Raw genomic sequence first — 22929 nt, 5'->3', positions numbered from 1 at the left:
CGCCACCCGCAGACGCTTGGAACTACCGACCCGAGAGCTGCCTGTAGTGGGACGGCGGCGGGAGCGGAGCGGGTCGCGCGGGGCCGAGCCGGGCCGGGGGCCGTGTGGGGGCCGGGCGGCGGCCGGGCCGGCGGACGGCGAGATGGGCTGCACCGTGAGTGCCGAGGACAAGGCAGCGGCCGAGCGCTCCAAGATGATTGACAAGAACCTGCGGGAAGACGGAGAGAAGGCGGCGCGGGAGGTGAAGTTGCTGCTGTTGGGTGAGTCTGCGCCCAGCGCTGGAACCCCCCCGATTCCCGCTCCAAACCCCCAGCAAGGGCTGGGACCTCAGGCTAGGGCTTCGAACTCCCAGACGGCCTGAACCCCCACAACTGAACTTGAACCCCCAGGCCCGGCCTGGCCGGGACACCCAAATAATGGTTCAAAACTCTGGGCTGGTTTAGACCTCTGATCCATAGCCCAGACTCAAACCCTCAACTCATCCCAGACCCATACCCCCACACCCAACCACTAGTATCCCAACACAAGCGTCCCAGGACTGTGCTTGAGCATCAGCCCTTGCTGACCAACCTCACCCTCAGACGGACCCTCGGAGCCCCTGCCTTAGCCTTCTGGCCTTCCCTAGACTTTATTTAAACCTTCAGAATCCTAGTCAACCCCCACCCTCAGGTCCCACCTGTTCCCACCTGCTCCCGCTGTTCCCACTGAGCATGAATGTCCCTGGGTCCGTTGCTAGGCCCCCACTCCCCTCTGTGCCCCATCTCTGCTGTGGACCCTGTATCCACCAGTGTACCCTGACCCCAAGGGATCTCTCAATTGGGAAACCATGACTGCTTATGAGCCCTCTCTCCTGCTAGAACCCCCAAACCTAAGAGACTCCTGCTCTGTGCATCTGGTCCAGCTGGTCCCCTCTCTGTGCACATCACCTCTCAAACCTGGCCGCTCCCCCGCCCCAGGTCCTCTCCCACACTCTGGCCTTGCCCGGAGTCCCCAAACCCTTGTGCATCAGGCTGGGAGGAGATGGCCCAGACCCCCAAGGGCTGGACTGAAGCTTCACTGGGTCCCCTTGGGGAGGGAGCCAAGCCTGGGCTTCCCAGGGCGATACTGCTGGCTGTTTCCCAGTTTCTAAGCCCTGACTGGGCTGGTGAGGGGGGGCTCTGGGAGCCGGAGGGAGTGTGGAGGAGTTTGGGTAGTGGAGCCTTCAAGGCCAGGGAAGATGGTGGCTGCTTGAGGGGTGGGGGGAAGTGGAAGTGGTGAGACAGCCGACATATTGCTGCCCAGGCAGGCGGGCCCAGGAGATCTGGCGATGGTGCCGGGCTTCCCGCACCCCAGCCGGGCCTGAAGGCCTGTCCGATCTTGAGGCCCTGTGAGGAGGGAGTAGTGGGTCAGCTGGATGAGGAGTTGGGGTGCCAGATGGGGTGGGCATTTGAGGCGGACTTTGCAGACTGTGGGCCCTCTAGGTGTCCGCGTCCGGCCTCCCATGGGAGCAGGTGTGGTGCCCAGTAGCAGCTTGATTTGGGGGAGGTTTCAGGGTTGGTGGAGGGAGGCCCCCGCAGCAGCATTGGAGGCTGGACTGTGTGTGGGGGGGGTGTGGCCCCTCAGCCCCAGAGCTGCTGTGGGGTTCCCCCCCCCCTGTGTAAAGTGAGGCTTCTTGTGCTGTGTGTATAGCCGAGGGGCAGCGTGTCTTCTGTCAGCCGCCTATCTGTTGACTGTCCCTGGGGGCCTGGCCTCGGGGGCAGAGCCCCGGAGGTTTCAAAATGGCATCCGCTCCTCAGCTGCGGGAGGAAGAGAAGGGGCGGGAAGGGGCGGCGGCCCAGCCTCCTGGGCTGTTTTGCGTTGGGCGCTTGCCTCTTCCTGTCTCTTCTGCGAGTGCGGCAGCAAGTGGGTGTCGCCGCGGTGGAATGCCTGTCGCTGCTGCCCGCTGGGCCTGGGGAGGGTACCTCCGGTACTGCTGCCTCCCAGAGCCCAGCCAGGGGCCTCCCGCCAGCCCCTTGCCAGGCCGATCACTACTGTGGCAACTGAGATGTAGGTCAGGGCCATGGGGCCTGGGACACAGGGCTCCTGGCCTGCTGTGTCCCGGCCCCATCCCACCAGTCTTGCTCCTAGGAGCCTAGCTCAGATTTTGAGGCTAGCCACCCCTCCCACACTGAGCTGTCACAACTAGGGGTGCAGGTTCCGTCTCAGCATTCTGCCCCTCTGGCTTTGCGTTCTCTGTGACATGGGCTGCCCAGGTTTGGGCCAGAGTTGTGCCCGAGTCCAGGTTGGGTAGGAGAAGGGCCCCGTGGAGGTTCCTGTGGGACTGTGGGGTGGGGGCTGAGACCCTGCAGAGGGTACCCTGCAAGGGGCTGCCTGAAATTGGGGCCCAGTCTGCCGTGGCTGCCTGGGGAAGTGGCCCGGCCGGCCCTCTGTTCCCACCCAGGTACAAGGAGGTGATGGGAGCCCGGCAGGGGCCGCTTCAGAGTGCTGGGCGCCTGTCCCACATAGCGGGAAGGACTCTGTCCAGGCAGCGGGACTCAGGCTGGGTCGTTGCCAGCCTTCCTTCCCAGCCCGAACCACGCCTGCTGCCCCACCCGCGTTCTGGCTCCTTCCCGTCCTGGGTAGAGCTGCCAGTGGACTGGCATAGCACTGTCACCGGGGCAGTGGCAGATAACCGCACACACCGGTGAGAAGCTTTTTTCCTGGTAGCTTGGTGGGGGCTGCAGAGTTGCTAATACCAGCCCCACTTAAGGGGTGCCCCCTGCCCGTTATCTCCTGGTGGAATTCAAGGCCTTGGACTGGGCATTAGGGGAGAGGAAGCCAGAGTCGGTCTTAGGGGTGCCCCTGATTTCAGAGGGGCTTGTGGGCAGCCTGCAGAGAAAGAGGAGACACTGCCCCTCATTGGCCCCTGGAGGCTTCAGGTATAAACCCAGTTTCCTGCAGAGAAAGAGGAGACACTGTCCCTCATTGGCCCCTGGAGGCTTCAGGTGTAAATACAGTTCCCACTTGCCCCGGCACTTTGCATCAATCCTCTCGCCTGGTGTGCTTTCTTCCACCTAACTCACACCGGCTCTTCCAGACTGCTCAGGAACCATCATCCGGCATCCTTCCTTCCTGGACAGCCCCCCTTCAGCAGGACTGGGAAGCATGTCCTCTGGCTCCTGGGTCACAGCTGCCCACCCTGGAGCCTGGAGCCTGGCACCTACTGGATGCTTCTTGTGTGTTTGTTGAATGAATGCTACTGGTCTGAACTCGATCTTGGGGATGCGTAGATGGAGGGGTAAGACGAGCCACAGCCTGGTGTGTCCTGGTCAGATGGCAAGGGCTCAGTGAGGGACCAATGACCAGGACTGGAGGAGATACTGAGACAGAGTTCTTAGGCTTTTTCCTCCTGGCTTCACCACAGGCTGTGCTGGCACCTCAGTGGCAGCCCTGACCCCACTCCGTGCGCAGGACTCTTGCTGACCAGTGTGCATGTTTTCACAGGGCACGGCACTCAGTAGGGAGCTCCAGTTGTGCCTGGGAGAGTGGCTTTGCCTTCCTCCTTCAGCCCAGGCTGTCGGGGGACTGACTGTTACAGGCCTGCCCAGCTCTTGGGGCTCAGACCGGAGCAGTGCTGCAGGAGCCCTGGCCTGGCCAGCATCAGGCTCCGTTAGGTCTACCAAAGAAGAAGAAGGGTGTTTGGTGGCCTCTGGCTTGTCTGTGACTCGAGCAAAGGGCCTGGCCCGCTGTCGGTGCCCGTTAAGTGTGTATGAAAAGGACAGAGCTGTGGAGCACATTTTTGAACAGGGATAAGTTTTCCTGGGGCTGCTGCCTGGAGCTTGGTCTAGCTGCAGAGGGGAAGGGCTGGCTGGGGAAGGGGAGTCTGAGGGTGCCTGTGAAAGGGGGGTGCTTCCTGGAGAAAGGGGTCTCGGGGTGGTGTTGAAAGATGAGCAGCATTTGCTGGGGCCATCACCTCCTTGTGCCTGAGGGCAAAGGGACCACCAGCAAGGGCACGGAGGGAGAAAGACCCAGCCTAGCTTCCCAAGCCCTTGGCTGGGTGTTTCCTGGGCTATGGTCGGAGGGCTCACCCTCTCTGGACCACCTCTTGGGGTTACGAGACCTGGGTTCAAATCCCAACCCCACCTACTGCACTGGATGAGAAACCTGCAACAGGTAGAATCCTGGTAGGCTCTCCACCTCTAACCTGGGGCCAGGGACGCCCACCTGCAGGCTCGGGTGCTGTGGGGGCAGGACACCAAAGCCTGGAGGCCGCCTGCGGAGCTGCGAGTTCGGAAGGGAGGGGTCTCCCCCGCTCAGAGGCTGCTCGGCTCCAGTGTGGCCTCCAGTGTGGCCGGGCTCTGGGGACACTCCCTTTCTGGACCTCAGGCATCTGCTCACAGCGAGTGGGGAGACTGAGGCGTGTGGACAGTTGGTGTCTTCTAGATGACAGGCTGTTCTGGGGACCTTAAGCCCAACCTCTGGGGGCTGAGCTGCCTTCCTGGGGGGTTTGGGGACCCAAGTCTGCCTCCAGCCTCCCTTTTCCCCCACAGCCCTCACCGTCCTGGCTGGAGTTCATTAGCATTTGAATGGGGGCGGGGCAGCTTGGGCCTCCGAGTCTCTTCTTCCCACCCCTCCCCCAGGCTGGGCAAGGCTTTGTCTTCCAGAGCGGGCAGTGCAGGAGCTCCCACACTAGGAGAGAGCCGGGGTCTGAGCTGTTCCTGATGCCCCCTACCTGCATCCCGCCTGTGACCCCAGTGTTGGTGCAGGCCTTCTGAGAGTTCCTCTGGGGTCGGCGTGAGGCCGGGTCCTTCAAGGGATGCCCCTGAGCTGGGAGACTGGGTGAAACCGAGTGGCTTTGCGCAGGAAGTGACGGGGTGCTCCACGGAGGGTGTCCCAGGAGGATGGGGGTGGAGCACCCCGGGCAGAGAGCTGAGGAGTGGTGGGGACAGAGAGAATGAGGCCGTTGTGGTTGGGGTGGCAGTGAAGGCAGCTGGGGAACACAGGCCTCCATGCCAGGGCCGGGCGGCCTCGAGCCACCCATTGTGTTTGAGTTGGAGCCCAGGCTGCCAGATGGGAGCTGGCATGCTCCGGGGACCTGCTGGGGCCTGGGCAGCCTGTGGGGTCAGATCCCGGTGAGGTCCCTGGGCTTCTAGCACTGCAGGAGCTGGCCGGGAGTGTGGCTTGAACCTCACGCAGACACCACTGCCGTTGATGTCCTGTCCCCGGCCGTGTCCATCTTGCTCTTTCTCTGAAAGCCACTCATTTTTTTGGCAGGAACAGGATGAGGAAGCTTTGTCCATATAAGCTCTTAGCCAGCGAGGGACCAAGACCTGTCCCCGCACACTGCCCAGCAAAGGATGAGCTGGTGTGACCCAGGGCCTGAGGGCTTCCTCCCCGAAGCCCCTCGGTGCTGTAGGTGCTGTAGGGACGACAGGACTGAGCAGATGGGGGCGGGGCCAAGGCCAGGCCCTGTCCCATCTAACTAACAGCTCGGGGCAGGAGTCCCAACCCAGGGGTTCAGTGAGGAAGAAGAGAGGCCGGTTCTGGCTGAGCCATAGCTCATGAGCCCACCTAAGAACGCCCTGCATGGTGCCCTGGAGACTGGGCCCTTTGATGTTGGCCCTGGTACCTGATGCCCTGAGAGAACCCCTCCCTCAGCCATTAGTACAGGGTGGAGCCTCCTCTTCCCAGCAACTCTAGCCCGGAGCTCTTGTTCTTACTGAACCCCAACCCACCCCTACCCTCACCGCCACTGCCATCCTCACCCCAGTGCTGCTTCTTGGGGCTGGGGCCCTCCTCTTGGTGGTTTGGAAGGATCATCTCCTTGGAATAACCAAATAAATATTCAGGCACTTCTGAGTGTACATCCAATTCTTGGCAGCGAGTGCCAGGCCAGAGTGAGCCAAAGCCTAGAGGAGGGTTCTCCAGAGCTTGTTGAGAAGTTGTCCTTGTGGCTTTGTGCATTCTGGGGTGCCAAGGCTGCTTCAGCTTCAAACTGTGCAGAGGGGGTGTCCGTGGCAAGCGCCTCCTGGGTCCTAGGTGGAGGAGGGGCTGTGGAGTCTCCATAGCAGGGCTGGGCCTCTCAGGGAAGTGGTGTCCCCACCAGAGGAAAAGGAGGAAGCAGCTGGAGGAGGAGGAGCCCAAAAGAGGAAGAGGCCAGAGTGCTGCTCAGCTCTGTGCTGGGGTAGGAGGGGGAGCACTGTCAACCCGGGATCCAGAAGGTGGGCCCCACCTGCCCGCACTCATCTGCATACCCCCCTGGGTCTACAGCAGCACGGGGCTGGAGGCTGTGGGGCAGCTCTGTCCCTGTCCTGTCCCAGCAACCTCTGGGCCTGGGATCCCAGAGAAGGTGGTGCTTCTGAGAAGGATTTCAGGCCCCTCCTTTGACCACAGGAAATGGTGGCTGGGAGAAGGACGCCGGCGGGAGAGCTGGCAGGAAAGCAGAGGGCTGCTCCCGTGTTCCGAGCGGCCATTGCCCTCTGCAGCCGGAAGGCCGGCTGCAGGCTGCAGTGAATGCCCGGAAATGGAGCTGCAGCCCCGGGATTAGCTCACTCTGGGTTTCCCCTGCCTGGGGGTGGACAGAGGGACCCTTAGTCCAGATGAAGGACTCCCCCCTGCAACTACCCCCTGGGCTTGGGGTGCCTTCTCTCAGCTTCTGCTGATAACATCAGCTGCTCTGATCGAACCTCGACAGTTGTGTGGGGCTGGGCTCTCCAGGGTCGTATCTTGATCCTGGGACTGACGGACATGCATTTTACCGATGGGGAAACTGCGGCTTGGGGACATTACATGACTTAACCAATAAGTGGAGACATCAAAATATGACCCAGGTAGTGATTCTGAGCACCTTCTCTCCCCCCCTCCCGGCCTCTCGGGAGTCTGTGCCCGACTGGCAGGAACTAATGAGTCAGGACGACAGGCAGGCGCTGTGGGCGCACGTGTGTTCTGCGTGTGCGTGGGGACCTGCCTCTGAGGGCCTCCACTCCTCTTCCAGGAGATGGAAAGGGGACTGTTGGCCTTGGAGGGCAGGACCCAAGACTGCACGGACCCTTTTCCTGCTCAAAGCCAGAAATCTGCCCTGTGACCATGGTTGGCCTCGTCCTAATGCAGCGGCCCCGGCTTTGCTTTCTACCTCCCCTCCCGGCCCACATCCCCTCATAGTGAGACTCGGCAGCTTAGGCTTCACTGTCCCCTGGCACTGTGCTTGTTTCTCCCGCCACCACCAGCCTTAAGCGGACTGAGTCCAGGCTCAGAGGCTGTCAGAAGGGGTGGGGGCCTCTGAGCTTGGTCTGAAGACTTGGAGTCCAGACGAGAAGGAGTGTTCCTGCAGAGAGCTCGCGATGAGCACAGGCTGTGGTGGCTCATGTGTGGGGCTCTGTGGCGTCTGAATGTGTCCTCATTCTGGACTGGAATGGTGTGATAGGTGCTGAGGCTGGTCCTCATGCTTCTTGGCCTCTGGGTCCGAGTTTGTGGCTGTCCCCTCCCTGTGCAGGTCCCCAGGAGTTCTGCCCTGTCATCAGGCCAGGCCCCAGGGCGCTGGGGAGCCTGAGAGAGACTTGGGGAACCCGAGAGCAGAAGCTTCCAGGCCTCTCTGGGCTACAAGGCCACACAAAGCAGAGAGCAGCATCCTCTGTGTGACCTCAGGCCAGCTTCCCTCTCCGGGCCCAGTGCTGGGACCTGTGATATCATTCTGAGCATTCTCCCGTGGATTGTGGGCACATGGAGAAGCTGCTGGGTTGGGCTAGACCGAGGGGTAGTTTGGGGTGAGTGTGAGGCTCTCAGGGAGGCGTCAGCGCAGGCCTGGGGCTTGGCACACCCCGTTGAGGGAAATATTTCATACTTGGGGACACTGCCGCCCAGGCACTGGTCATCTCGCCCAGAGGCCATCAGGGTGGCTAAGAGGTGGATGTTTTAGGGTCTTTTTTATTTTTTTATTTTATTTTTTTTGACAGAGACAGAGTCAGAGAGAGGGATAGATAGGGACAGACAGACAGGAAGGGAGAGAGATGAAAAGCATCAATTTTTCATTGTGGCACTTTAGTTGTTCATTGATTGCTTTCTCATATGTGCCTTGACCGTGGGCCTTCAGCAGACTGAGTAACCCCTTGCTTGAGCCAGCGACCTTGGGTCCAAGCTGGTGAGCTTTTTGCTCAAACCAGTTGAGCCTGTGCTCAAGCTGGCGACCTTGGGGTCTCGAACCTGGGTCCTCGGCATCCCAGTCCAACGCTCTATCCTCAGGTCCCCCCCCCCTTTTTTAAAGATTTTATTTATTGACTTTAGGGAGAGGGAGAGAGAGAAAGGCAGGGGGGGGGGAGGAACAGGAAACATTGGCTCGTAGTTGCTTCTTGACCAAGCAAGCCAGGGGTTTTGAACTGGTGACCTCAGCATTCCAGGTTGAAGCTTTATCCACTGCGCCACCACAGGTCAGACCAAAGGGATTCCTTAAATGAAGGGAGCACCCAGGAGGAGGGGTGTGCCTAATGGCCTGGGTCCTCCTGTGACCTGGGCCCTGTTTAGGCCCTCTGGGCTCCTGTAGAAGGTGAGACCTGTAGCCTTAAAGGCCAACAGTGAACAGGACCCGGGGCCTCCTCTCCATGCTGGCCTTCCTTACCCAGTGCCTCAGTTTACCTCCGCACAATGGGCAGGGCCCCACTAAGGGAGGCCCATCCTGCCTGGAAAGCCCTCTCGGTCACGTCTGGCTGGCCGAGGCCTGTGCCTCCTGCACAGAGAGCTGACTTGGCAGAGGCAGGCCAGGCCCTGGTGGACACCACGCACCCCTGGAAACTGCTGGAGCCACCCAAGTGGCAGGGCCTGGGGGGAAGGCGGTTCCGGGTTTGTTGGGGCACACCTAGGGGAGGCAGTGCCGGACCCTCGCCAAGCCTCCTCAGAGGGAGTGTGGGGGTCGAGGAATAGCACCTGGAGGAAGGAAGGGACGCCAGGGCGGGGCCGGGGGCCTTTGTCTGGCGGGTCCTCTCCCCCTCCCTTCCCTTCCCATTGTTCCTGGAGTGCTGTGTCTCTGCAGGCGGAGGGCTTCCCAGGCTCCGGGGTGGGTGATGCGTGAGGGTCTGGGCCCCTCCCCCCGCTGCCCCGAGCTGAGGCTGCTTTTCAGAAACAGATGCTCCCAGCACTGCCCAGCCCCCACGGCCTCCACCGGGTCGCTGGCTGCCGGGCTCCCCCTGGTGGTGGCAGGCCGTGACCCTGAGGCTGCAGGGGAGGGGGGGGGGGCAAACCGCGGGCAGGGCAGGGCTGAAGACGTGGCACCCTCCCGGGGTGGGAGTGGGAGGTGGTGCCCAGGCTGCCTTTGGGGTGGGCTTCCCAGAGTTCACCCTCACCTTCCCCGCTGTGCCCCCCAGGACAGCCTAGGGGCGGGGTGGTTGTGACAGTAGGGGGCGGGCCTGGTGCTGTGGGTTTGAGCTGGGCCGCTGCCCAAGTCTACCCTGTGGTCACGGCCGCTGCCGCTTCTGAGGATCTCGGCCCTGGGCTGCCACGTCAGCTGGCGACTCCCCCCAGCCCCACGTGTTCCAGGGGAGCCCACCAGCACAGGCGCCTCTGCGCCTAGGCCTTCTCTCAGCCTGCCCAGCCTTCTGAGTGCCTGCTCGCAGGGAGCAGGGGTCACTGTGAGCCCCTGGGGCAGGACGGAGGCCGGGCTGGGCAGGAGCGCGGGGCTGTGCGGAAGGGAAGGGGCGAGCTCAGAGCAGAAAGCCAACAGAGAAGCCTGCGCTCTGACTCCTGCCCCAGGTTACCCAGTCCTGGCAGGGAACCGCCGCTGCTGAGTCAGGCCCTGGGCCTCAGGTCATCCCCTCCCCTCCCCTTTGTCTGAAAGCCTCAGGCACTTCTTCAACTGCAACGGCCCCAGCGGGCTGCTCTGCAGGTCGCGGTTGTAGGACCTCTGCAGTGTGGTCACTGGGCTGCAGAGCTTTGGAGAAATCTGTAATCTTCCAAAGGGTAGAAAAACCATGCTAATAACTTTTATCTAAATGCTCACTGTGTGCCAGGCACTGAGATGAGCTTTGTGTTTCATCCTCACCGCTCTCCGAGGAGGAGGCGATGTGGTGTCCTGTTTCCCAGAGGAGGTGCCAGACCCAGGCAGGAAGGGGGCTGAGGCCCTTGGACCTCGCAGGGAGGACAGGCACCAGGGCTGTGGCTGGTCTGAACCTCCCTCTGGGAGATGATCTGAAAGCGAGAGATGGGCCTGCTGGCCATTCGAGGCGTGGCCGTCTCTGCAGGGGGAAACCAGGGCCAGAGGGGACAGTGGCACAGCAGGGCCTCCCAGCAGGGCAGAGCCTTGTCCAGGACATGGAAGGTCCAAGATGGACAGGCAGCAGTGACCTAAATGCTGGGGTGTGGGATCAAGCCAGTAGACCTGTGGCCATGTGTCAGCTGCAGAGACCCTGCTGGGCCTTGTTCAGGCAGGTGGCTGGGTCCTGTCTCCCTTCCCCCCTCTGTGCCCTCCTCTGCTGGGCCCAGCACTCCCAGAGTGGAAGCAGATGTTCTAACGCAGAGCAGCTGCTGTCACTCAGCACATCAGGGCACTTACTGCCTGCCCAACTGGGGCCCAGCAGCTATGCCCTGGCGCAGGGGCTGCAGAGGTTTCTTTGGTGAGGAGAGGTGGGGCTCAGTGGGAACACTTCTGGTCATCCCAGAGCCTCTGTGGCCGCTCTGGTCTCACTCCAGCTGGAAATGGAGTGGCTGGTGGGGCCCTCTGAGGAGGAGACTCCTGCCACCTGCTGAAGCCCCCTACCCTGTACCAGCGCTCTGGAGCTAGCTAGTGAAGCCCCCTTCTCTGAGGGGGAGGTACTGAGCCGTGGGGAACAGGGTGCCCAGGGTCAGCAAGGTGCAAGCAAGCACTGAGCCAAGTGCCAGCTTATATGATGAGGAGCCCCGCAGGCCATGATGGAAAAGGGGGCCCGCTGGAGGAGCGACGAGCGACATTGGTGGGCTGCCTGAGAAACAGGGTCTTCGTCTGACCCGTTCTCTCTCCCCGGTGTCATGCTGTGGTCCTACCTCCCTCTGCCCGGGCCCCCTGATCTGCCCAGCTGCCAGTGCCGTGCCCTCATCCTACCACCTACTCCTTCCCACCTGAATCACAGCTGCTGGAAAGACAGGGACAGCCCTGAATATGGGGGCTCTGTGGACCTTGGTTTGTCCACCTGTCAAATGGGAATCTTTCTGCAGTGACCGTTGCTTGGGGCAGAGGTTGTCCTCCTAACTCTTAAAATGTGAGAGCAAGAGAGGTGAGGCTCAAAGGGGACAGGGAAGTGGGCCCTATGCTGGCTGGATAGAGAGCAAGTATCCTGGGTCCTGCCCGGCTTGCCCAGGTGCTGCCTGCCTCCATGTCTGCCAGGTCCGCCCCTGCTAGGAAAATCAGATGCAAAGCAGGTTTGTGCCATCACCGCCGTCACTGGGCACTGCCTGGCCCATACCACTTACCGAAGAGTGGTCCAAAGGCCAGACAGGGAAACTGCTGCCTCAGGTGTACAGGGGTCCTGAAGTTACCCAAGAAGGGACAACCCTTGGCCTCACCTCAGGTCCCCCGTGCCCTGGAAGGCTGTCGCTCTAAGTGTCAGTTCGCCCGGTGGGGGATGACGTGATTGGTCTGACCCATCACTTCACATCCTTGCCCTCTGCTGCTCCTCTCGGCCCCCAGTCCTGGCTGAGACTCAGTATCTGCTCCTTCCTCCCCTGTTCCGGGATGGGCTCCCTCCCTCCTGCTCTGTGGGACAAGTGCCGGGGTGGGAAGGATACCCCCAGTCACTAGGACCTCTCCCCATGTCCCCCACTCAGCAGGTGGGGAGTGTGAGTGTGCCGGGTCCTGGGTGCCGCCATCTGCTCTCAGGCCACGCCCAGCCGACTGGACTGGGGTGGGGTCTCCGGGCCCAGGGCCCAATGGGTAGGGGGACTCAGTGCCCTCCTCTGCACATCTGCTACTCCCAGTGCCCCTCTGCCCTGGGAAGCAGGCCTGCGGCTGTCAGAAGCCTGCAGTTCCAGGCAGCTGGTGGCGCTTGTGAGGAGAGGCCAGGCCCTTCTCAGGGAGGCCACTGGGTTGGGAGCCTTCCCGGGGCCACCCCTGTGAGGGCCACAGCTGTGGTTCCAGGACACGAAGTAGAGACTCAGGCGGCAGGGAATGAGCCCAGTGGTCCGGCTGCAGTGCAGGGCGCTCAGGGCAGATTGGGAGGCGAGGAGCTGCGCAGTGGGCAAGGTGGGCCACACAGAGGGGACTGTGACTGTCACAGCAGCTTAGGTGGGTGAGAGCAGAACCGCCCTGGGGCAGCTCTGAGATTTGGTTACCTAGACGTGATAGGTGTAGAGTAGCATCCGATGGAGTGGGCATTGTTCACGCTTTGCCATTACTGTTGTTGTTGTTCTTGTTGCTCACACTAGTTTGTGTGCTACCCTCTTCATCCTCTGAGATGTATATACCTACCCGTGGGGTGTGAGGACCAGAGCCCTCAACTGTGACCTGTTCACCCACCCTGCTGAGCTACCTAGAGGGACAGACCTGCCACAGTGATCAGTGGGGTTAGGACACATGTCACGGGCAGGTGTGCCCAGCAAAGAGGATGACATGGGCAAAGGTCTGGAAGTGGCAGGAGGCAGTGCCTGGCAGGTGCAGGGGTGGCTGGCGGTGACGGGCGAGCAGCAGGAGCAGTGGGCCAAGTCTGGGAGGGCAAGCCTTCTGCCTTGAGCTCAGGATGGGGGGCAGTGGGGGAGAGGGGGAGAGGTGAGGCCCTGGCCCTGCCCCTCCCATCCCCCTGCTTCACACTTCCCTGCACTGACCCCCTGGGGAGGGCAGGTTTCTGGGCTGCACCATCCGGATCCAGCTCTGTGTCCGGGAGAAGACCTGGGAATTCGCTCTTCTAACACCCTGCTAGGGCATTATCCCAGTGCCATATTCTGAGAGGGGCTGGGCAGCATGGTCCTACAAGTTCCCCTGCCCTTATGAATCCTGGCTACATGATCTTGGGACCAGACTTGACTTTTCTGAGCTGCATTGTCCTCATCTGCAGAATGGGAGCAGAAGCAGTGTTTGTGGGGGCTGTGACGGTCACGGGAGAGGGCCAGCAAACCCCTCGGGGAAGTTCCAAGCGGGTCTGCCAGGTCAGGGGAGCATCTCTAGTCGTACAGTGTGTGTCTGCGTGCTTATGCTGTATGTCTCCCAGGTCCTGCTCCGATCCGCTCAGGGCAGACCTGGGCCCAGCAGACAGACGGCTCCGCGTTGGGCAGTATGGCGCATGCCATCGCAGGGCTGCTGACAGCTCCGCGCGGGCTCCGTGTTGGAGAGTGCCGGCTGCAGAGTGGGGACTGGGCATGTGTGAGAATGACAGGGTCACTCCCGCAGAGCTGGCTTCCGATCTCAAGCCAGAGCCCCTGAACTCGAGCAGTGCCGCTGGGAGACACGGTGGGCGGAGGAACTTGTGGGAGGCGAAGGTCTGGGGAGAGTCCACCGTGGGGCACAGGCGTCTATGTTGCCTTGACTGTTGTGGCCCTAGCAGCTGCAGCCCTGGTAGCTCGCTGCCCACCAGGCCCGACTGCCTCCCTCTTACAGTGCGGCTGGTGGGGAGGGTGAGTTCTGCTTCCAGGGCCACAGACAGCTGGGCCGCTCGTTGCCTCCCTGTGTAGCCCAGTGGCCTGCCCTCTGACTGCCTTTGCCCTCTGTTCCAGGTGCCGGGGAGTCGGGGAAGAGCACCATCGTCAAGCAGATGAAGTAAGTACCGTGTGCGGAGGCGGCCTGTGAGCCTTCCCCGCCCCTCTCCCTCCTCTGGGCCTTCCGTAGCCGGGCCTAGGACCTTCTCACAGGAACTTGCCCATCCTCGGGGCCCAGTGGGTTGCGGGCAGTCCCATCCTCTCTGAAGTTGGTCCCTGCAGGCCCCAGCAGCTCCCAGCGGCCAGGTGAGATCCCTGTGGCCTGGGGACCTTGACCCCTGACCCCGGTGTCCCAGGATCATTCATGAAGACGGCTACTCAGAGGAGGAGTGCCGGCAGTACCGGGCGGTCGTCTACAGCAACACCATCCAGTCCATCATGGCCATCGTCAAAGCCATGGGCAACCTGCAGATTGACTTTGCCGACCCCTCCCGTGTGGTATGTGGACTTGCCCCCTTCCCCCGTCTGTCTCCCCGAAGGCCTCAGAGCGAGTCTGGTCCTGGGCAACGGGAGAGTCGCCCAGCCCTGGCCCTGTTCCGGAGGTCCCCCCTTGCCCTTGACAGGTGGGGCAGGGGTGCTCTCCTGCACCTGGCTGACCCCCCACTGCTGTGCCCAGGACGACGCCAGGCAGCTGTTTGCGCTGTCCTGCACGGCCGAGGAGCAGGGCGTGCTCCCCGAGGACCTGTCCGGCATCATCCGGAGGCTCTGGGCCGACCACGGTGTGCAGGCTTGCTTCAGCCGCTCTCGAGAGTACCAGCTCAACGACTCCGCCGCCTAGTGAGTACCCGGGGGCTGACAGGGCGGCTGCGGTCGGGGCTGCAGGCTGGACTGAGCACCCCCAGGGACATGCCTGCTGGTCTCCGTGAAGCTGGTGACTATCGGCCACGGCCCTGGTGTGTCTGGGTTTGGGGGGAGCACGGGATCCAAAGGCCGGGAGGAAGGCCAGGCAGGGCAGTCCATCCCCTCCGGGACGCTTGTGCCTCTTCTGTCCTCAGATGTAATCATTCTCAAGAAACAGGTGCTGCCGCCTGCTCTGTGCCAGGCCCTATGCACGGCTTTAGGGAAACAGGGAAGAGTGGGACAGACACATCCCCAAGCAGTGACAACAGCTTAGGGCATCGGTGCTGTAGGGGCTGGGAGAGGTCCAGCGGGGCACTGCCTCCGCAGAGCTCTGAGCTTGACTTCGCGGAGAAGGGGGAAGCGCTTGCAGGCAGGGGCCCAGCATGTGCTGACTCCAGGGGTTGCAGAGGGCTAGCTGTGCTTGAGTCAGAGGAAGTTCAGGCTGGCTGGGGAGGGAGACACCAGGGAGCAGAAGACACCGGGGAAGGGAGTCATCTGGGAGGTGACAGATGTCTGTAGGTTGGAGCCTAGGACCTTAGCTTTGACCCTTGCTGGCTCCTGGCTAATCCCAGGACTCAGCTGGGGAATCACAGGGGGTCCCAGGTATCCCAGAGGCCCAGCCCACAGGGTGATACCCTGATCCCCTTCTCTGAAGTTCCTGCCATATGCCAAGCCTGGTACAGGGTGCTGAATACCCCATGATGAACAGGACAGACGGGCTGGTGGCCAGCGCTGATAGCTACGGGCTGTGGGCGCCATCCACAGGCTCTGGGTGGTGCCATCCAGATGGGCTGCTGAGCCTGTACTCTCTCCTGCCTCTGCCTGAGCGGGTCCCTCTGTCTGGAACAGCGTCCCCACCCCCCCTGCCCAGCCAGTCCTGAGCCCTTCCGGGGAGGGCGGGGGGCCACCGCCCTGGCTGTGGCTCCTGAGCCCTGCCCCAGTTACATGGACAGCCTCCCCCCCGCCCTCCTTGCAGAGGGCCAAGCAGCCTGGTGAGCACACACCTCCACAGGCGCCGCGCAGCCTCAGCACGCCCCCTGCCTCAGCGCCGCCCACCCAGAGGTCACAGGCTCCGCGCCAGCAGACCTTGTAGGTCAGAGGCAGAGAGGGGAGCCGTATCGACCACTGCCACCTCAGTGCCTGGGATACTCAAGAAGGGTGGGCACAGAGCTGCCCTCCAGGCCACTTCATACTGCTCCCTTGTCCTGTTCTTCATCCCCCATCAAGCGCCTGCTGTGTGCCCAGTGCTATTCAAAGTGGGGACTCAGCAGTGAACTTGGGCTCTGCTCCCCTGGGCAGGTGTGTGCCTTGGCAAGATCACCAAGGCTGGGGAGTGGATTGGGACACTATAGGGGACAGGGATACTCCACCCCTCTTCACTGCCATCCTCCAAAGCTGCCATGGGCAGCAGATCCCTAGGGTGAGCCCACCTGTTGAGGAAAAGGGAGAGACTGTCGTAGAACCCACCACGGAGCCTCTAGACTGGGGTTTGGTGTGGAGGTCACAGCACATGCGTCATGGTCCCCCATGGCCCTTCCTGTTTTTCTGTTCTGTCTGTGTGTCTCTGAGGTCATTTCCCTCTGGCCAAGCTCTGGTGGAAGCTAAGGGCTGGCCCTAGCAGCCCTGCCCCAGGAGCGAGACGTTGACACTGGCAGGCAGTGGACAGCAGCTCGCAGGCCTGGACCCACCCTCCGGCAGCGGAGCTGGCCCCAGGGCCTGGCCAGGGCGGGTTGCTGCTAATTAAAGGAGTTGGTAATGTGGAGCCCCTGGGACCCCCGCCAAGCAGGTGTCGATGTCCTCCCCTGAGGAGCCCAAATTTCACTGGGAACAGGGCAAAGAGCCCATTGGGCCTGGCAGGCCCCAGCCTGTCCAGCCCTGCACCCAGGGACGTGCCAGGTTGCTCTGTGGCTGATGCCATAATTGCTCTGATTAGCATCCCCAGTCCCTCACTGAAGAACTAATCGGCCCTCACAGACCCTCACCTGCAGCTGTGCCACCCTGACTCCTGTCTGAGGCCGACCTGGCTTGGACTCGGGTGCGGGGCTCGGCCGGCCGGCCACAGCTGCACCTGCTCGGCCAGTTTCCTGGGCGGGAGCTGTGGGGCTCCAGCGCAGGCCTCCTCGTCTGAACAGTGAGTAGTGCCGGGGTCCGAGGGAGAAGGCCCGTGCGGGCCCCGCTGACCGACCCCCACACCACCTCCAGCTACCTGAACGACCTGGAACGGATCGCCCAGAGTGACTACATCCCCACCCAGCAGGACGTGCTGCGGACCCGCGTGAAGACCACGGGCATCGTGGAGACACACTTCACCTTTAAGGACCTGCACTTCAAGTGAGCGGGCAGGGTGACTGGGCCGGGTGGACAGGCCGGCCAGCCTCCGAGGCGACGGAGGAAGGGACCCTGCCTCCAGGGCCTGCGTGGGGCTGTGCCGGGGCTCAGGGCTGGCCCAGGGGTCCCCACCTCGCGCTGAGGCTTCTCAAGGCTGTGCAGTTCCAGCGGCTTGCCGCCTCTGCTGAGCCTGCCCACGTGGTGGCAGCCTGCCCTGCAGACCATCCCAGACCCGCCTGGCAGACACGCCCTGGCCCGGAACCAGGGGGAAAGGGGACCAGGGGGAGGGTTCCGTGAAGGCTGCTGCCCCACTCTGAGCAGGCCTCGGCCCTCGGTCGGCCCCCCTGTGAAACGGGGCAGGGATCCTCTCCCAGAACCCCCTTCTCCGGAGCTGAGCTGAGGCTGTGTCCCCAGGATGTTCGACGTGGGCGGGCAGCGGTCTGAGCGGAAGAAGTGGATCCATTGCTTCGAGGGCGTCACTGCCATTATCTTCTGCGTGGCTCTGAGCGCCTACGACCTAGTGCTGGCCGAGGATGAGGAGATGGTGAGAGGCCAGGAGTCCACTAGCGGGCCGGGCTGGGGGCGGGGCCGGGCCCGGGCCCGGTGCTGGTGCTGGTGCTGGTGCTGACTGCGCTGTCCTGTCCCCAGAACCGCATGCACGAGAGCATGAAGCTGTTTGACAGCATCTGTAACAACAAGTGGTTCACAGACACATCCATCATCCTCTTCCTCAATAAGAAGGACCTGTTCGAAGAGAAGATCACACACAGCCCCTTGACCATCTGCTTCCCTGAGTACACAGGTGTGGGGGCCCGGCCTCTGGGGAGGGGCTGGTGGTGACCAGGTGACCCACGGGTGCCCCCTGCTGGACGGAAGGGAGGCCATGGGGCCCTTGTTCCCCCTGGTGCTTCTTGGGCTTGCTTGTGCCTGCACATGTGGGCCCCTTACCCGTGCACATGGGCACCCTCCTTCACACATCCAGCCGTGTGTATGCACTCGCTCACGGTCTCCCTGTGCACATGGTGCACACCTTGTATCCTTGTCAGTGCACATGGGCTGGGCCTGCCGGCTGCCCACACAGGAATCCTCACCATTTCATCTCCCACAGGGGCCAACAAGTATGACGAGGCATCCAGCTATATCCAGAGCAAGTTTGAGGACCTAAACAAGCGCAAGGACACCAAGGAGATCTACACGCACTTCACGTGCGCCACTGACACCAAGAACGTGCAGTTTGTGTTTGACGCGGTCACTGACGTTATCATCAAGAACAACCTGAAGGATTGCGGCCTCTTCTGAGGGGCGGCCGGCCTGGCAGGATGGTGAGACGGGGAGGCCGGGCCGGGGGCTGGGGAGGAACACAGGGGGGCCTCTGAGCCCAGGGCGGGCCCGCAGAGGGTCCAGGTGGGGGTGAGGAAGCCGAGCACCCCAGTAGGAGAGCAGAGGACAAGGGGGCACAGAGGCTGGTGAGGAGGGGGCCCAGGGTGGGCTGGGCTCTGCCCAGTAGTCCAGAGAGCGTAAGTGCCTGGCTGTGCACTGGGACAGCCCCAAAACACTACCCAACCTGCCGTGGAGGAAACTCGCCTCCTCCTCCACCCGACGGAGGCTCCTGCCACCTGCCACTCAGTGTGACCCGCGCTGTGCTCATTCCTGCCGCCTTCCCCGCAGACCTGTCCGAGGGTCCTGGGCTGTGGCAGGCTCCCTGGCCCTGGGGAGGTGGGGAGGGCTCCACCAGTGCCCAGACTCCTCCCTCCCCCATGTAACCCAGCGGCAGACACTGGCTCCTGGTGGCCACTGTGTCCCTGGTAATGAGCGGGCGGGAGTAAAAGAGAGGGTCATTGTCTAGGGAGCAGGAGGAGAGTCCCCCAATGGCTGCCTCCTGACCCAGACCCTGACTGTTCCCTATCTCCAGGGCCACCGCCGACTCCGCTCCCCGCAGCCCGAGGAAGATGGGGGCACGAGGACCACGCTCCCCACCTGTCCCGCCCCAGCCGCTTCCCCCCTCTCTCTCTGTTCTTGGCTCCCCCACCCCTCCCTCAGCTCCAGAGGCATGGGGGAGGGGTTGCCACAGGCCTCCCTGTTTGAAGCCCACCCTTGTCCCAGGTGCTGGGAGTGGCCATGGTACCCTCTTCCTGGGCATCTGTTCTGGCTTTAACTGTTGTCTAGTTCTGTGAGGGGGAGGGGAGCACATGCTGAGCCTCCCAAGACCTGTGTCTGGAGGGGCACCTGCTTCTCCAGCCTGGGACCCCTGGCTTCACCCAACACCAGCCCCTGACCTAACCCAAGTCCAAATGTTTACAGGGAGCCTCCTGCCCACCCCACCCCTCAGCCGCTCGGAGGCCCCAAAGGAAAAGCACAAGAAGCGTGAGACGCCACCATTCCTAGAGACCACAGTCCACCTGCTCATTCTCGTAGCTTTTTAAAAAAATGAAAGTAAAGGGAAAAAAACTGCAAACCTAGAATACTTTTTAGAGAAAAACTATTTAAAATTGTCCGATCCTAACCAGCTCCCACCCAGCCCCATTCCAGTGACTCCGTGCCTTGAGTGTGTCTGCGTGTTTACACCCGTCCTCTGCTGGCTGCCCCCGCGTGGGCAGCCACCCCTGCTCTGCCCTCCACACAGTCAGGTTCCAAAGACTGTTCCGGACAACTGCCAACGTCGCGGAGGGCCTGCCCCAGCGGCTCTGGGCACCAGCTCCATTAACCTACATGTAGCTCCTTAGCGCTAACCTAGGAACCGCCGCTGCCTGCTGAGGGGCCATGCCTCTCGTGCCCTCCCCCCCAGGTCGGGTCCTTCAGCATCGAACACTTCCTTGCTTTTTTCACGTTTTATGGAATTGTTCACCTGGTTTGAAATAATAAAATGTAGAAAGAAAAAAATACCAAGAACTCATCCTTCTCTCTGGGGGGCAAAGACCCAGGCTGAGGAGCCAAGGGGATTGTGGGGTTGACCTGAACCCTTGCTGGAATGAGCCCCGGATGCTTGGCCCTCCTGGGCAGACTCAGTACTCAGCACTTCCGGTTTCTGATGTCATCCCGCTCCCGCCGGTGTGTCTCCCCTCTCCCGGCACCTCCGTCCTGGAGTCAGGGCAGCCTTCAAGCCTTGCTGGAGCAGGGGCCAGATTTTTTTTTTCCTCTTAAAGTGAGACATACATAGGAAGGGAGACAGATGAGAAGCATTAACTCCTAGTTGTGGTAATTTAGTTGTGCATTGATTGCTTTCTCATGTGCCTTGACCAGGGGGCTACAGCAGAGCCAGTGACCCCTTGCTCAAGCCAGCGACGTTTAGGCTCAAGCCAGTGACCATGTGGTCATGTCTGTGATCCCACACTCAATCTGGCAATACTGTACTCAAGCTGCTGAGCCTGCACTCGAGCCGGCAACCTAGGGGTCTCGAACCTAGGTCCTCAGCCTCCCAGTTTGGTGCTCTATCCACTGCTCCACCATTGGTCAGGCAGGTCAAGTTCCTTAAGAAGCAGGTCTAAGGACTCTTCCACACTGGGAGCAGGAATTGCCCAGTGATTGCTGTGTGGTGTGGAAGGAAACCGGCTGAGCTCCCAGGCCCACAGCCTGGAGACAGAGTGGCTGTGGTTATATAGCCATGTTGGCCACTGCCTCCTGCCCACCCTCCCATCTCCCAGTCTGACGAGTTGCCCAGAACTGAGGCCCCTTGGGCTTGACTAAACAAAGTTGGGGACATAAAGGCCTCTGCCCCCTCCAAACCTGATGTTGAGGAATGGCCAGGCAGACAAGCTACACTGGAGTGGGAGAGAGCTTGGGCTCTGATAGGCTTCCTGCTGTGTTGGGACTAGGGTTCAAAGAATGGGGAAGGTTCTGGGAGGCAATGGGAAGTGCACACACGTTGCTGGAGATGGAAACAGGAGCTCACAAAACCGGGGACCTGAGGGGTGCGCTGGGCAAGCTTCTGACTCCCACCGAACGCGGGACGGCACTGCCGCAGCCTCTGAGCAGAGCTCGGGGAGGGCCGGGGTCGGAGGCGGGCTCCTCCACCAGAGGGCGCTGCAGCCCGTGCTTGGCCAGGCGGGGCTGGTCACAGAGGCTGACGTCATTGGGTCCTGCGGGGGCCGCGGGGCACAAAGCTCCCTTTGTGGGGCCGCGGGGGCTCAGGGCCCGCGGCAGGACAAAACAGCCCGGGCCGGGGTCGGCGCCGTGGAGGCGGGGAGAGCCGAGGGGGAGAGGGTGGGGCCGGCGGTCCGGGACCCCGCCTCCTCACACCTGCCAGTCCCCTAGAAGCCCAGGGCCCCGCGTTCTGGCAGGAGATGAGAGGCTGCAGCTGCCCGATCGGAAGGACATCAACCTCCCCCAGCCTCGGTCCCCGCCCCGGTTCCCCGGGCTTTCCTGCTACCCCTGCTTCCCCTGTCTCGAGGGCTGAGGGCTAACAGACGAGAACAGGATCCTGCCCCCAACCCAGGATCCCTGCCTTCCTTCGGCGGCCTGGACCCTGCTGAGCCCTGTGTGTGCGGGCGGGCGGGGTGCCGGTGCCCCCTAGCAATGATGCCTGCCCAGCAGGAAGCAGGCACCGGAGACGGTTCCTTCCTTCCCTCCTGAGGGGGGGGGGGGGCAACACAGAGGGACCATTGAGGGGCTGGTATTGTCTGCCCAATGCACCCAGTGCCTCCCTCCCTGGGTGGGCCATGCAGGATTGTGGCCAGGATCCTCTTGTACCCAGCTTGGCGCTGGTTCTGGGTGGGGTCCTGGCAATCAGGTCTTCCCTGGGTGCAGACAACTCAGCCCCCACCTGCCTTTGGCCTTTCTACCCCTCCTCTGATTGCTAAGGCATAAGGCTCCATTGTCCCAGCCCTGGTGGAGGCGGCCTCTCAATTCCTCCTTGTCTTTGGCAGTTGGGAAATTCCCAGCCACGGAGGGTGGCAGCCTGGGGGGCATCCCAGGTGTCCTGCTCCCCAACAGGAGGGACTCGGTGCGGGTGTGACTCCTGGGGCTGCCCCACTGCCTGCTGCTGTTCAGGGCTGGCCCTCCGCCATACCTTGGCCTTGGGAGCAGCTCATTGAGGGGAGGCAGAGCTTCCGTGCTCCCTGACCCCGCATCCCCTGCGGCTCTCCCAGACTGAGAAGGCCCCTCCCCCGCACACCATCCATGGGCAGCTGCAGCTGTGAGGCCGGGGACCGGGGCCCCTGCTCCCAGACCATGCCTGTAGGTCCCAGTATAAGGTGGAGACCACCCTAAGACTGATTTACCTTCCAGAGTGCAAAACCACTGCAAATAGTTGCATAGGCTACTGATAGGGTGGCAGCCTTGGTATTTTTAACCCATGGGGTGGGGGTGGGGGTGGGTGAGAAACAACTGGGAAAGGACAAGCACTGAGTCAAGAAGTCTGAAGAGGTCTGAAGAGGGCAGCCGCTCCCCACTCCCCTGGCCCAGACCACCTCCGCCAGTAGATGGGCAGAGGCCCGGATACCAGCTGCAAAATGGAAAGAGGGCCTCATTAGAGATGGGGCCTCTGAGGCTGCAGGGCTGCCAAGGCCTGGGAGAAGCCCTTACCATGTTCCAGGGAAGCCCTGTAGCTCCTGAAGTTAGGACAACCTCCTAGCCTCTCAGAATAAACCCCCACCCCCCACCCAGGGTGCCAAGCCAGACACCAAGGCTGGGCGCTTCAAGCTGTGACTGGAGCCACCCAACCTGTGACATGGCCAGCCAGGTCCCAGTTGCCCTGGCAATCGGGGAGAGAGCAGGGGCGGGACTGCAGTTTCTCTTGACTGAATTCTTGGTCCAGGCCCAGTAGTGGGATTCAGCCGGTTTGCACCGGTTCGGCAGAACCGGTCCCTAATTTTTTGTTGAGTTTGAGAACCAGTTGTTAAAATGGCACTTTTAATCAGGGTTCTCTCTAAGGTGGGCGCCTGGGCAGCCACCCAATGTGGAAATCACAAATTTACACTCCTTACTCTTTTTTGACATTCATCTGCGCAACAGCGTATTCTAAGCACCTGTGGTAATGTTCATTCCATCCACAGGTGAAAACAATTGCAAGTGAGAATGCCAATCAGGAAGCAATAGGGAAATATCTTAAGTAACAGTTGTACTGGTTTTTTTTTCAGGTATTATTTAATATTTTTTCACTAATATTTTTAAACTCTTTCTTATAACATAATCAGTTTTGTGCACCTCTTTTTTTTTTTTTTT

General features: G+C 61.6%; 1 protein-coding gene across 1 annotated transcript; it reads left to right on the top strand.

The window, feature by feature from the left end:
• On the top strand, positions 1-19178 carry GNAI2 (G protein subunit alpha i2). The gene is made up of 9 exons (XM_066350736.1): positions 1-260; positions 13621-13663; positions 13899-14040; positions 14219-14379; positions 16645-16773; positions 17185-17314; positions 17419-17572; positions 17879-18092; positions 18683-19178. The coding sequence occupies exons 1-8, from the start codon at positions 143-145 to the stop codon at positions 18067-18069; spliced, it is 1068 nt and encodes a 355-aa protein (XP_066206833.1). The 5' UTR covers positions 1-142; the 3' UTR covers positions 18070-18092; positions 18683-19178.
• Positions 19179-22929: the final 3751 nt, after the last annotated feature.

Source organism: Saccopteryx leptura, chromosome 10, assembly GCF_036850995.1.
Source record: "Saccopteryx leptura isolate mSacLep1 chromosome 10, mSacLep1_pri_phased_curated, whole genome shotgun sequence".
NCBI lineage: Eukaryota > Metazoa > Chordata > Mammalia > Chiroptera > Emballonuridae > Saccopteryx > Saccopteryx leptura.
Note: the sequence above shows the minus strand (reverse complement) of the source record. Positions and strands in the feature narration are given on the sequence as shown.

Coding starts and splice junctions, on each gene's coding strand:
- GNAI2 (XM_066350736.1), top strand. CDS start 143: ATGGGCTGCACCGTGAGTGCCGAGGACAAGGCAGCGGCCGAGCGCTCC. Junction 13,664..13,898: donor ACCATCGTCAAGCAGATGAA/GTAAGTACCGTG, acceptor CCGGTGTCCCAG/GATCATTCATGAAGACGGCT. Junction 16,774..17,184: donor TTTAAGGACCTGCACTTCAA/GTGAGCGGGCAG, acceptor CTGTGTCCCCAG/GATGTTCGACGTGGGCGGGC.